Here is a 15488-nt window from a genome sequence, read left to right as displayed (position 1 = left end):
TGTAGTGTAATGCATTCCAACTGTCATTGTGACGTGACAGTCACTTTGACAGGAAGCTTATGAGGACCAGCCTCCGGCTGGTCCTCATAGGCTTCCGTACATGGCAGGCCCGGAGGCTATTGTCTGGCCTCCGGTTGCCGTGACAAGAACCGCCAGCCCCGCAAATTCATGTGGGGGCTGCCGATCTGCTCTAAACCTCTTAAATGCGGCGATCTCAATCGACCGCCGCATCGAAGAGGTTAATTGCCTAAATCAGCGGCGATGGGCTGCTGATCAGCAACATGGAGAGCAGGGCAGACACCATGCACAGTTAACCGCCATTTATTTATTCTCTCAAAGGGGATGTGTTAATTATTTTTTTAACTTCTATTTAATAAGGAAATAGTTAAATGTTATCTTTTTTGGTAATTAGTTTTTCCCACCACTGGTAAGGAGATATGAAAAAGTAATTTATAATTTTTCATATTCTTTATTGGCTACCAGAGTGAGTTAATATGAAAATTGTTGAATTCAAGCAACCAGTAATACGGTTGCTACAAATTTGGTCTGTCCCCTCTCCTTGCTGCTGACCAGCGACCTACTCTACCCCTGTGGCTACCCAGAAGTACAGTCTCTTGCCACCACTGTTACAATGTTTGTCAGGGCAGCCACTGCATCTTGTCAGTGGCGGCCGCTGGGACATGTCGGACGTGAAAACCAGACGTTTTTCACGTCCGAGTTGCCCACATGCAGGTCCTGTTTTCACGGATCCACATAGACTTGTCTAACGAGGCATCCGTGAAAATGGAACAAAGTAGGACATGTTTTATTTTTCAACGGTCCGTTGAAACAATAGGCGTGTGAACGACCCCATTGAAATACATGCGTTCTTTTAACGGCTGTCACACGGACGTACACTGCGGTCATCTAATTTCGGCCTAAGGTTGAGAGGTAGTGTGTAGCGCGATGGAGGAGCCGAACAATATTAACATTCCTTCAAAAACAATCTTTTATCAAAATAATCTAAAAAGGGACAAATTTCCCTTTGCGTTCTGCCACAATATCTCAATGGTACTTTTTTTTCCCTTGTATATATTTTTTTTATTATCTTTCTGCATTCAAACCTTTTTATATATGTATTTTAAACTAGTGATGTTCTTTTTCCTTCTAGGTCCTCCAGAGATAAGGAGAGAACCTCAAGAGACCGGGATCGTTCTAGGGACAGAGAACGAAGGCACAAAAAGCGCAGCTATGAAACTGCTAATGGGAAATCAGAGGAGCGTAGTTCTGAAGAACGTGAAGCTGGAGAGATCCGAGAGGCCGCTTTCAGTCTTTCTTAAGCTTGAAACTATGGCTTCATTTACTGCTGTATTTCAAAGGGACAGTTGGCTACTCCTTCTAGGAATAGATGTGAGCCCAAATCTATATTTGGTATATATTGGTTTACACCAAAAGAAAGTTAAGTTCTTTTTAGTTATTCTACTGTAGACAACTTAATAATTGAGGTTTAAAACTGCATACTAGTCTGTTTTTTCATTAATTTGTGTTTCTACTTTTTCGTAAACTGTACAGGCTCTTTTTTTTTTTTATTTGGTATTTGTTTGGTTTCTTTGGGGGGGGGGCACAGGGGGTTAGTTTGAAAGATTTGTTATCCTCATTGATAGAAAAATGCATTGCTCAGTTTTGCCACATTCGCTCTTCAAAATTTTATTTGTACACAGCAAAGATTGGCTTCACTAAGGAGCAAAGTTTTCGGTCTGCTTTTATGGCCTCTACTGTTTGGTTTATAAAGATATTGTGTCCTTTTTGCTTTCTTATGTTTTTGTAATTTTCATTTTATACCTGTTAAATGAAATGCTAGTATTTACTTTTTGTTAGCAATGACTGTTAGCAATGACTGCAAACAGTGAACGTTTTAACGTCTCTTTACCCTCCACCCAAATCTCCAGTGTATTGTTGCAGTTCTAAACAAATAAATTACATATTGCACTGTATGGTCTGTAAAGAATTAAGTTCATAAACCAATTAAAGGACACCAAATACATTCTTCATCTTCAAATGACTCAACGGAAGATTTGGATGTCAATATACTAGGCTATGCTCATGCTAGTGTTGCAACTTTAATACGTAACTTGTATACTGTAGCTGTCATGCGTTTTGTCCTTCACGGGACATAATCCTGAATTTGCTAACCAGTAATCTCTCCCAGTGTTTTATCAGAATAATGCAACATGTGAAAATGGTTCTTAAAACATTCCTTTGCAGCTTTTGTGTGTATAGAAGATGTTTGTTATGGTAGGTGACCGAGAATGTTACTTTATTATACTAACTGTGTAATTTTTGCGTCCTGTATTCAATGGCAATACTGTTTTAACATTGTATAAATATACATTTTACCTTCCTTAAAGTGTTGCTAAATGTTAGACAAACTTCTGACATGTAATAGAGACATGTCAGAAGTTTGGATTGGTGGGGGTCCGAGCACAGCTGCTTCGTGTCTGTTCGGCTTTTTCCGGAAAGCCGATGTATCGGAGTACGAGCTCATAGACTTTGTATTGAGTCAGTACACAGATACATTTATTTCCAGAAAAAGCTGAACAGACACGAAGCAGCTGAGCGCTCACACGAACACTTCAGCTGCTTCGTTCTAGCGATTGGTGGGGGTCTCTGTGCTCGGACCCCCACCAATCCAAACTTCTGACATGTCACTGTTTGTCGAACGTTTAGCTACACTTTAAATCTTTTTTCCTTCCACTTAATTTTTTTCAAGACAGACTTTTTTGCTTTTTCGTTTTTCACTACCTGCCATCCAAGAGCCATAACTTTTATTTTTCAGTCAATTGTGGTGTGAGGGCTTACTTTAAATGGCACCAATAGAAAAAAAAATATCATATAATGTACTGGGAAACTGGGGAAAAAATATTTGCGGGATGAAATTGGGGAAAAAACTGATTCCTCCATTGTTTTTTGGGTTTCATTCTTACAGCTTTCACCGTGCGGTCAAAACAACAACTTTATACTGCGGCTCAATGCAATAACTGTGATACCACATGTTTGTTTGTTTTTTGCAGCTGTTGGAGAGTAGTAATGCACAGCTGACACCCGCAGAGTATAGAGCAGGCTGCGCCCACTCCATAAAACACCAGGACGTGCTATTACGTTGTGGAGCGCAAAGCGGTTAAATGCAGAAAAAGGGAGGTACACTATATGGACAATAACATTGGGACGCCTACACATTACACCTACAGGAGCTTTTATGATATCTCATTCTAAATCCATCGGCATTATTATGGAGCTGGTCCCCTCCCTTTGCAGTTCAAATAGATTCCACTCTTCTGGGTAGGCTTTCTAAAAGATTTGGGAATGTGTCAGGAATTTTTTCCCATTCATCCAGAAGAGCATTTGAGAGGTCAGACACTAATGTTGGAAGAGTGCGCCTGGCTCTCAATCTCAGTTCTAGTTAATTCCAAAGGTGTTTGATGGGGTTGAGGTCAGGGCTCTGTGCAGGCCAGTCAAGTTCTTCCACACTAAACTCCCCCAACCATGTCTTTATGGACCTTGCTTTGTGCACTGGGGCACAGTCATGCTGGAACAGGAAAGGGCCTTTTCTAAACTGTTTCCACAAAATTGTAAGCGTACGATTATCCAAAATGTCTTGGTATGCTGAAGCATTACGTTTTCCGTTCACTGGAACTAAGAAGCCTAGGCCAACCCCAGGAGAAAAAAAACCTTAGCATTGTCCCTCATTCACTAAACTTTACAGTTGGCACAATGGAGTCGGGCAGGTAACGTCGTTCTGCCATTGGCCAAACTCAGACTTGTACATCAGACTGGAGAAGTGGAAACGTGTTCTGTGGAGTGACTAATCACGCTTCTCCTGTGGCAGCATGCTTTGCACCACTCCATCCAAAGCTTTATATTGTGCTTGGTAATGTAAGGCTTGTATGCAGTTGCTTGGCCATGGAAACCCATGCCATGAAGCTCCCGGCACACGGTTTTTGTGCTGATGTTAATGCCAGAGCAGGTTTGATTCAGCAGAGCATTGGCGACTTTTATGCACTATGTCCCTCAGCACTCGGCGACCCCGCTCTGTAACATTACGTGGTCTGCCACTGCATGACTGAGTTGCTGTGGTTCCTAAAAGCTTCCGCTTTTCACTAATACCACTAACAGCTGATCGTAGAATATCTAGGAGGGAAGGAACAGCTGGTTGCAACAGTGGCATCCTATTACAGTACCACGCTGGTATTTAGTGAACGGCCCATTCTTTCACAAATGTTTGTAAAGGCGACTGCATGACTTGGTGCTGAACTTTATACACCTGCGGCAGTGGAACTGAAGGAAACGCCTGAATTTAATGTCTCAATACGTCTGTTCATATAGTGTTTATGCGAAAGAGCCTAACCTTTAGGCTATGTTCACACGGAGTATTTTGCAGAGTTTTTTGACGCGAAACTCTGCAAAAACGGCCCTAAAATGCCTCCCATTGATTTCAATGGGAGGCGTCGGCGTCTTTTTCCCGCGAGCAGTAAAACTGCCTCGCGGGAAAAAGAAGCGACATGCCCTATCTTCGGGCATTTACGCCTCTGACCTCCCATTGACTTCAATGGGAGGCAGAGAAAGCGTATTTCGCTGTGTTTTATGCCCGCGGCGCTCAATGGCCGCAGGGGCGAAAAATGGCGCGAAAATCGGCGTGCAGGGAGAGGAAAATCTGCCTCAAACTTCCTAACGGAATTTTGAGGCAGATATTCATCCTGCAAAATACTCCATGTGAACATAGCCTTACATTTCTGTTACAGGCAAACTTTTGATTGAGATTAGCGAATATTTGTTTTTTGAGGTGTACTGGTTTTCTTCCATTTCACTCACATGAATGCACCCTGTAGTCCGTAAACAGTGACACACTTGAATGCCCATTCTGCTTCTAATGAGGAGGGGATTTAGCTGGGTTGCTAAATTTTAGGACTCTTCTGCAAAATAGTAGTTTGCTTTGCATAAATGAGATGTGTAAATAAAGGCACTGAGAATGGTAAGGGTATGTCCCAACAGGATACACTGCAGATTTTCTGCAGCAGAATGTCCAAAAAAAAAAGATGTTAAATATGTCACAGAAATCCGCAGCAAAAAGTGCGGGGATTGCTGTGGAAACGCAGCGGTTTTACCTGCCGATTTAGTGTCAAGCATTGATTCTCACAAATATGTGCACCTGCGGATTTTCACTGACTTTTACTGCGTATCTGCTGGGTAAACTCTCTGAAACGAAACTTGCATATTTCATGCTCCCCAGTCAAGTCTATGGGCTAAAAACGCAGCATTACTGCATAGAATAAATTACAAGCGGCAGAATTGAATGTCATAAGGGGCATAAATCTGTCATCATTTTTTTGCTTGAAGTGAATATCAAAAAAAAATTTTTTATAGGTCTAAAATTCTGTGCTGATTTTTTTTAAAAATCTTTAAGTTCTGATGTTTCGATGTGATCAATATTAGCTGGATCCTGTGTCAGACACGCAGGACCTGCTCTCAGCCACTCAGTTCAGCTGAACTGACTGAATCGATTGTTTCATCTTCTGTATACAGTGATATAAAACACATTGATTTAATAAAAATATATATATTTCTATTCAAAGGTGTACATAGCCTTTAACTGTAGCAACCAGTGTCCGACAGCTGCTGTCAAAGCAAATAAGATCATGGGATACATGAAAAGGGACATAGTTGTACATGATGAGAACGTAGTTTACCACATTATAAGTCTCCGGCAGACCGAACATGGGATATTGTGTACAGGTTTTGGCACTAGTGCACAATGAAATCCTAGAGCTTAAGAAGATTCAAAGGGGGGCAACCAAAGTAACAAATGGAATAAGTGGACTATAGTACCCAGAAAGATTATTAATAGTTTAGATGAGGAAAAAAAATAAATAGCTTAGGACTGACCTAATAACTACGTACCTACGTGTGTGTGTGTGTGTGTGTGTGTGTGTGTGTGTGTGTGTGTGTGTGTGTGTGTGTGTGTGTATTTTATATATATATATATATATATATATATATATATATATAAAATATGTTTCAATACAGAGATCTAAATCATGATCTATTTGCACTTTGGGCTGTTACTATAACCAGGGGCATCCTCTATGTGTAGAGGAAACAGTGTTTCTACACAAACCTAGAAGGGGATTCTTAATTGTAAGAGCAGTGAGACTGGAACTCTGTCAGAGAAAGGTGTCTTGGTGAATTCATGAAGAGCAGTTTGAGGCCTGCGTGTCTTGAGTGTAATAACATTACAAGTTATAGGTACTAGATTGCTGTAGATGGATTGTTGAGTAACTGGTTAAGGACTAGGCTGTTTTACATCTAAATGACCATATAAAATGTCACAATTTTGCTATGCGCTACTTTAGATGGTGAAAGAAGTGTATCTTTGAATTTTACACTCTTAAAAGGACAGATAGGGCTTTGTTTTAATGGTATTTGTCCGTGTACATCCTTTTTTTTTTTCTCTAAAAGGGGCAAAAGTTTTGGGTTCAGCAATGCTGCGCTTGATTTTATAGCAGCATACTGTTTTCTGGGGGCCTAATGCACCTGAAACATTACAAAGACCCCATAAATTAATTTATTTACAAAAGTAGACCCCTTCCGCCCCCCCCCCCCCCACACCAAGGTTTTCTTCAAAGGGTTTATCTTTTTAGAAAGTCCAGTTTTCTTCTGAAAGTTTCTTGAATAAGATGGAATTTTTTGGCAAATGCAAAATTTTACACAAACCTTTTTCACACACCGTATGGACCATGGATAAAGTTCATCCCATTTCACGTTCTGTTACTTCTCCCATGCACGGCGATACCAAATATGTGTGTCTGATTTGTCACATAGAGATGTAGGAGGGCTTACAATAGAAGTTTATTTCACAAATCACTTTTTTTTTTCAAAGTGGATTTTACAAAACTCAGCAGAGTTTCTATAACACTTGCAAAATAATAGGTCCCAAAAGTATTCATCTAGGGGTATAATGGTAATTTATTTTATTTTGGTTTCCTAAAATAAGAAATTGCAGGTTTATTCAAATGAATGGGCTTTCTAACAGTCTAACATTAGAAAATATGCAAACATGACATCCTCCCCCCCACCCATTCCCTTTCTCATCCTGATCGCCTCCATGCCACGCCGCATTGATGCAGTAATTCATGCAAAAGGAGCCCTGACCAAGATTCTTTGCATCGGTTTTTGTATGTATGTTTTATCCCGTTCACGTTTCACGCTAAATAACCCATTAGATTAATTCTTCAGGTTATTACGGTCATTTAGATACCTAATATGTATAGGTTTTTTGTTTTTATTTAGGGTAAGGGCAATAGAATATATTTTATGCAAAATAATGACTGCTTTGGACTTTTTTTTTTATTAGCTTTTTTTTTTTTTTTTTTTTTAATCCCATTAAACCCTTCCTGCAAATGGGTGTTACTGTACGTCCTTTTTATCGGCTCGTTCCCGCAAACGGGCGTACAGTAACGCCCTGAGGATGACTCAGGCACAGGAGCTGTGCGCACTTCATCCTCAGCGGGTGTCTGCTGTAATATACAGCTGACATCCCGCTGCAACGGCGGCGATCACTCCGATCACCGCCATTTAACCCCTCAAATGCCGCTGTCCATAGCGACAGCGGCATTTAAGTGATTGACACAGGGAGGGGCGGCGTTCTGATGGTTGCAATGGGAACCAGGAAGCCCAGCAACGGTTTCCTGGTTGCCAGGTACGGGAGCCTATTAGGTCCCGTGCTCGAGGCAGGAAGTAATAGGCTCAACTGTCCGTTATAAAATGACAGTTACAATACACTGCACTACACAAGTACATACAGAAGTAGTGCAGTGTATTGTACAGGGGATCAGAAGATCAGATCTTCTAGTCCCCTAGTATGTGTAAAATAAAAAGTGAAAAAAAAAAGTTTGATAAATAAAAGTTTTACATAATAAAAACAATAATCGCCTTGTTTCCCTGATCGAGCCCTTTATAATTAGAAAAAAAGACAAAAACTAGACCTAATAGGTATCGCCGCGTTCGTATCGGCGTGACCTATAAAAATATATTATTTATCCCGCACGGTGAACACCGTAAAAAAAATACAATAAAAAACAGCAGAATTTCCTTTTTTGGTCACATTGTTTCCAATAAAATGGAATAAAAAGTGATCAAAAAGTCGCATGTACGCAAACATGGTACCAATACAATAAAAACTACAGTGTGTCACGCAAAAAACAAGCCCTAACACAGCTCCGTCTACATAAAAATACAAACGTTATGGCTCTCAGGACATGGTGACACTAAAACATTTTATTTATAAAATGTTTTTATTGTGTAAAAGTAGTAAAACATATAAAAACAATATAATCGTATCGAACTGCAGAATAAAACAAACATGTTGTTTATTCTGCACAGAGAACGCCGTTAAAAATTGATAAAAAACAGAATTTCTGTTTTTTGGTCTCCTCACCCCCCAAAAAATTGAATAAAAACTGATCACATTATCGCATGTACCCCAAAATGATACTAATAAAAACTACAGCTCATCCCATGAAAATCAAGCACTCACACGGAACAATAAAACGGAAAAATAAAAAGTTATGACTCTTGGAACGCAATAATGCAAAACGAAGGCCCAGACTAATTTATATGTGCAGCAGTTCTTCACCTAAAACCCCACGTCATCATTTGCAGCCCCCATTGGTAGACCCTGTAAATGCAGCGGAAACTATGACATTTTGGAGTCTGCTACATGTCGGGCTAGTGAAGAAGTCAAAGATTAGGCAATGCTGGAGTGCGGATATTTTGTACAATACCACGGACACCCTTTGCAAGTGCATAAAGGATTGGTTGAAAGCGTACGTCCCTATCCATGGATAATTAATTTTATTATTCATTTACCCCATTATTACATCATCCTATTATGACCTGTTGCACTCCGCCCAGCTTACATATACCCTGATGTACTCCAAACAGCTTACATATACCCTGATGTACTCCGCCCAGCTTACATATACCCTGATATACTCCACATAGCTTACATATCCCCTGATGTAGCCCGCACAGCTTACATACACCCTGATGTACTCCGCGCAGCTTACATACACCCTGATGTACTCCGCCCAGCTTACATACACCCTGATGTACTCCACATAGCTTACATATCCCCTGATGTAGTCCGCGCAGCTTTCATACACCCTGATGTACTCCGCGCAGCTTACATACACCCTGATGTACTCCGCGCAGCTTACATACACCCTGATGTACTCCGCTCAGCTTACATATACCCTGATGTACTCCGCCCAGCTTACATATACCCTGATGTACGCCGCGCAGCTTACATACACCCTGATGTACGCCGCGCAGCTTACATACACCCTGATGTACGCCGCGCAGCTTACATACACCCTGATGTACTCCAGATAGCTTACATACCCCCTGATGTAGTCCGCACAGCTTACATACACCCTGATGTACTCTGCGCAGCTTGCATATACCCTGATGTACTCTGCGCAGCTTATATATACCCTGATGTACTCCGCGCAGCTTACATACACCCTGATGTACGCCGCACAGCTTACATACACCCTGATGTACGCCGCGCATCTTACATGCACCCTGATGTACTCCGCGCAGCTTACATATACCCTGATGTACTCCACACTGCTTACATATACCCTGATGTACTCCACACTGCTTACATATACCCTGATGTACTCCACACTGCTTACATATACCCTGATGTACTCCGCGCAGCTTACATATACCCTGATGTACTCCGCGCAGCTTACATATACCCTGATGTACTCCGCGCAGCTTACATATACCCTGATGTACTCCGCGCAGCTTACATATACCCTGATGTACTCCGCGCAGCTTATACCCTGATGTACTCCGCGCAGCTTATACCCTGATGTACTCCGCGCAGCTTACATATACCCTGATGTACTCCGCGCAGCTTACATATGCCCTGATGTACTCTCCGCACAGCTTACATATGCCCTGATGTACTCTCCGCGTAGCTTACATATGCCCTGATGTACTCCGCGCAGCTTACATATGCCCTGATGTACTCAGCGCAGCTTACATATGCCCTGATGTACTCTCCGCGCAGCTTACATATGCCCTGATGTACTCTCTGCGCAGCTTACATATGCCCTGATGTACTCTCTGCGCAGCTTACATATGCCCTGATGTACTCCGTGCAGCTTACATATGCCCTGATGTACTCCGCGCAGCTTACATATGCCCTGATGTACTCCGAGCAGCTTACATATGCCCTGATGTACTCCGCGCAGCTTACATATGCCCTGATGCACTCCGCGCAGCTTACATATACCATGATGTACTCCGCACAGCTTACTTATACCCTGATGTACTCTGCACAGCTTACATATGCCCCCATATTATAAGCTGAAACTCCAGTAAAACACTAAACAAAACTACTAACAAGCAAAATCTGCGCTCCAAATGGCGGTCCTTCTGGGCCTGGTAGTGTGCCCAAACAGCAGTTTATGACCACATATGGGGTATTACTGTACTCTGGAAAACTGCTTAACAATAATTTATGGGGTGTGTGTCTACGGTGGTACAAGCGGGGCACAACACATTGGGCACTGAAATAGCATATCTGTGGAAAATGGCAATTTTATATCTAACATCCACTGTGCACTAATTTCTACAAAACCTTTGGGGTCAAAATGCTCACTACACTTCTAGATGAATTCCTTGAGGGGTGTAGTTTCCCAAATGGGGTCACTTCTCGGGGGTTTTCACTGTACTGGTACCTCAGCGCAATGCAACATGGAGTCAAAAAAAAATTTGGAAAATCTCCACTCCAAAAACGAAATTGCGCTTTTTCCCTTTAGACCCTTGCTGTGTGTCCAAATAGCAGTTTACAACCACATAGGGGGTATATCCCTATTCAGGAGAAATGTTGTCACACATTTTGGGGTGTCTTTTCTCCTGTATTGCTTGTGTAAATGAAAAATTATGAGCTAAATCTATAGGTTATTGGAAAAAAAAACCATTTCATTTTCACGGCCCAATTCTAATAAAATCTGTAAAACACCTGAGGGATCAAAATGCTCACTACACCTCTAATTTAATTCTTTGAGGGGTATAGTCTCCAAAATGGGATCACACCTGGGGAATTTCTACTGTACTGGTACTTCAGGGGCTCTGCAAATGTGACATGGCCCCCAGAAACCAATTCAGAAATCTGAGCTGCAAAATCCAAATGGTGCTCCGTCCCCTCTGAGCCCTGCCGTGGGTCCAAACAGCAGTTTATTACCACATATGGTGTATTGCCGTAATCGGGAGAAATTGCTTTACAAATGTTGAGGTGCTTTTTCTCCTTTATTCCTTATAAAAATGTGAAAATTCTATGTTTTTTCAGAAAAAAAGTCTATTTTCATCTTCACAGACTAATTCTAATAAATTCAGCAAAAAACCTGTGGGGTCAAATTGACAACTATACCACTAGAAAAATTCCTTGAGGGGTGTAGTTTCAAAATTGAGTCACTTTTGGGGGGTTTCTCCTGTTTAGGTCCCTCCAGGGCGTTGCAAACGTGACACGGCACCGAAAACCATTCCAGTAAAATCAGAGCTCCAAAATCCAAATGGCGCTCCTTCCTTTCTGAGCCCTGCTGTGGGTCCAAACAGCAGTTTATTACCACATATGGGGTATTTCCGTAATCGGGGGAAATTGCTTTACAAATGTTGGGGTGCTTTTTCTCCTTTATTCCTTGCAAAAATTCGAAAATTCTAAGTTTTTCCACAATAAAAGTAGATTTTCATTTTCACAAACTAATTCGAATAAATTTAGCAGAAAACCTGTGGGATCAAAATGCTTACTATACCCCTAGATAAATTCCCTGAGGGGTGTAGTTTCAAAAATGGGGTCACTTTTGGGGGTTTCCACTGTTTTGGCACCACAAGACCTCTTTAAACCTGACATGGTGCCTAAAATATATTCTAAAAAAAGAATATATTTTTTTCTTAAAAAAAAAGGAGGCCCCAAAATCCACTAGGTGCTCCTTTGCTTCTGAGGCCTGTGGTTCAGTCCATTAGCGCACTAGGGCCACATGTTGGATATTTCTAAAAACTGCAGAATCTGGGCAATAAATATTGTTGCATTTCTCGGGTAAAACCTTCTGTATTACAAAAAATGTTTAAATTACAAATGAATTTTGTAAAAAAAAATTGAAACTTGAAAATTTCACCTCTATTTTCCTTCAATTCCCGTGAAACGCCTAAAGGGTTAAAACACTTTCTGAATACTGTTTTGAATACTTTGAGGGGTGTAGTTTTCAAAATGGGGCGTTTTTATGGGGGTTTCTAATATATAAGGCCCTCAAAACCACTTCAGAACTGAACTCGTCCCTGAAAAAATAGCCTTTTGAAATTTTCTTCAAAATATGAGAAATTGCTGCTAAAGTTCTACGCCTTGTAACGACCTAGAAAAATAAAAGGATGTTCAACAAACGATGCAAACATAAAGTAGAGATATGGGAAATGTTAATTAGTAACTATTTTGTGTGGTATTACTATCTGTTTTACAAGCAGATACATTAAAAATGAGAAAAATCATAATTTCTTCAAATTTTCTCTAAATTTTGGTGTTTTTCACAAATAAGCAATACATTTATCGACTAAATTTTTTCACTAACCTAAAGTACAATATGTCACAAGAAAACAATCTCATAATCGATTGGATAGGTAAAAGCATTCCAGAGTTATTACCACATAAAGGGACACATGTCAGATTTGAAAAAATGGGTCTGGTCCTGAAGGCCAAAAATAGCTTGGTCTTGAAGGGGTTAAGGGATAACTTTATTTACAACTTTATTTTTTACTTGTAATATATTAGCATGCTCCTGTGTTCTAACACATCATAGTGTGTCACTATGACACAGGCTGCTGTTAGGGGAGCACATAGTGTGCCCTAACAGCAGGCAAACTGAACAGACCGCCCTGGGGTAACGTTACAAGGCATAGAACTTTAGAAGCAATTTCTCATTATTTTCTAGAAAATTTCAAAAGCCTATTTTTTCAGGGACTAGATCAGTTCTGAAGTGGCTTTGAGGGCCATATATATACATATATATTAGAAAGACTCCATTTTGAAAACTGCACCCCTCAAAGTATCCAAAACAGCATTCAGAAAGTGTTTTAACCCCATAGGCGTTTCATTTCATTTTTTTGCCAAAATTAATTTGTAATACAGTTTTTTCTGTAACACAGAAGGTTTTACACGAGAAATGCAACTCAATATATATTTCCAAGATTGTGCAGTTTTTAGAAATATCCCACATGTGGCCCTAGTGTGTTAATGGACTGAAGCACAGGCCTCAGAAGCAAAGGAGCACCTAGTGGATTTTGGGGCCTCCTTTTTTTAAGAAAAAAAATATATCTTAGGCACCATGTCAGGTTTGAAGTGCTCTTGTGGTGCCAAAACAGTAAAAAAAAAAAAGACCCCATCTTGGAAACTACACCCCTCAATGAATTTATCTAGGGGTTAGCATTTTGACCCCATGTATTTGAATTAGTCTGTGAAGATGAAAATCGACTTTTTTTCTGAAAAAAAACCCAGACATTTTTAATTTTCACAAAGAATAAAGGAGAAAAAACACCCTTGCATTTGTAAAGCAATTTCTCCTGATTACGGCAATACCCCATATTTGGTAATAAACTGCTGTTTGGACCCACAACAGGGCTCAGAAGAGAAGGAGCATCATTTGGATTTTGGAGCGCTGATTTTGCTGGATTCGTTTTCAGTGCCATGTCGCATTTGCAATGAACTGGAGGGACCAAAACTGTGGAAACCACCCAATAGTGACCCCATTTTGGATATTACACCCCTCACAGAATTTATCTAGGGGTATAGTTAGCATTTTGACCCCACAGTTTTTTTTCTAAATGTATTTTTAATTAGTCTGTGAAGATGAAAATCTACTTTTTTCCTGAAAAAACTTAGACATTTTTTAATTTTTACAAGGAATAAAGGAGAAAAAACACCCCAGCATTTGTAAAGCAATTTCTCCTGAGTGGAGACTACACCACTTAAGGAATCTATCTAGGGGTATAGTGAGCATTTTGACCCCACAGGTCTTTTGCAGAATTTATTAGAATTCGTGGGAATAATGTTGATCTTCATTTTCACGGCCTAAAATTTTGAATTTGTTAATTTTCACAAAGAATAAAGGCAGAAAAAGCACCCCAACATTTGTAAAGCAATTTCTCCCGAGTATGGCAATACCCCACATGTGGTCATAATTGGTTTTTTTATTAGAAATTAATTAACCCTTTCTGGACAGATCCATTTTTTGCTTTTTTATTTTCGTTTTTCACACCCTGCTTTCCAAGAGCCATAACGTTTTTATTTTAATAAATAGTCAATCGAGTAGTGTGACGACTCATTTCTTGCGGGACCTATTGTAGTTTTTGATGGTACCATTTTTTGGTATGTACAACTTTTTGAGCGCTTTTTATGAACATTTTCTTTAGAGCTAAGGTGACCAAAAAACAGCGATTTTAGCGTTTTAAATTCTTTATTATTTACGGTGTTCACCGTGCGAGTTAAATAACGGTATATTGTAGTAGTTCAGATTTTTACGGACGCAGCGATATCAACTTTGTGTTTAGTGGAAAAAATTGGGAAAAGGGTTTTCTTGTGGACTTTAAATATTTATTTCATTTTTTTCACTAATAACTTTATTAACCTTTTTATTTTACACATTTTATTAGTCCCCCTAGGGGACTTGAACCGGCGAACTAATGTATCGCAGTATATTGTAATTTTTACAGGCTCCTGTAACAGTGTGATTGCTGCTCCTGTCCGTTAGTCCCGGGTGTCAGCTGTAATACACAGCTGACACCCGCAACATATGGCACAGGCTCAGCCCGTGCCATACATCTGTTTTTTGCGGGACGGGTTTTAGTTTTTATTGGTACTGTTTTGGAGTACATGCGACTTTTTGATTACTTGTTATTGTATATTTTGGGAGGGGTGGTGACCAAAAAATTGTGATTCTGGCATGGTTTTCTACTTATTTTTTTTGCGGTGTTCACCGTGCGGGAAAAATAACATTATAGTTTCATAGTTTGGTTCGTTATGAACGCGGTGATACCAAATATGTGTACTTTTTTAACGTGTTCATTTTCTTCCAATAATAAAAATCTTATTATAGGAAAAAAAGCATTTTTTGTTTATGTAACTTCCTAACTTTTATTTTTAAACTTATAAAACATTTTTATTATCTTTTTTTTTTACTTGTCCCCCTAGGGGACTATTAGACTTGCAGCTCTGATCGCTGCTAGAACACTTTACACTACCTACGTAGTCTAATGTATTCTAACTGTTAGGCTGGGTTCACACGAGCACATTAACGTCCGTAATGGACGGACGTATTTCGGCCGGATGTCCCGGACCGAACTCAGTGCAGGGAGCCGGGCTCCTAGCATCGTAGTTATGTACGACGCTAGGA

At 40.2% G+C, this 15488-nt stretch overlaps 1 protein-coding gene across 2 annotated transcripts in view; it reads left to right on the top strand.

Moving 5' to 3' along the window:
* Positions 1–1973, top strand: part of LOC142657962 (putative RNA-binding protein Luc7-like 2) — a 92303-nt gene extending 90330 nt beyond the window's left edge. For both annotated transcript variants that reach the window (XM_075833541.1, XM_075833540.1), the window contains one exon: positions 1151–1973. In XM_075833541.1, the coding sequence (XP_075689656.1) occupies positions 1151–1319 (169 nt within the window). In that variant the 3' untranslated portion in view covers positions 1320–1973. The remainder of the gene's footprint in view (positions 1–1150) is intronic.
* The last annotated feature ends 13515 nt before the right edge of the window (positions 1974–15488 follow it).

This window comes from Rhinoderma darwinii, chromosome 7 (genome assembly GCF_050947455.1).
Source record: "Rhinoderma darwinii isolate aRhiDar2 chromosome 7, aRhiDar2.hap1, whole genome shotgun sequence".
Classification (NCBI taxonomy): domain Eukaryota; kingdom Metazoa; phylum Chordata; class Amphibia; order Anura; family Rhinodermatidae; genus Rhinoderma; species Rhinoderma darwinii.
This window is presented reverse-complemented; position numbering and strand designations above follow the sequence as displayed.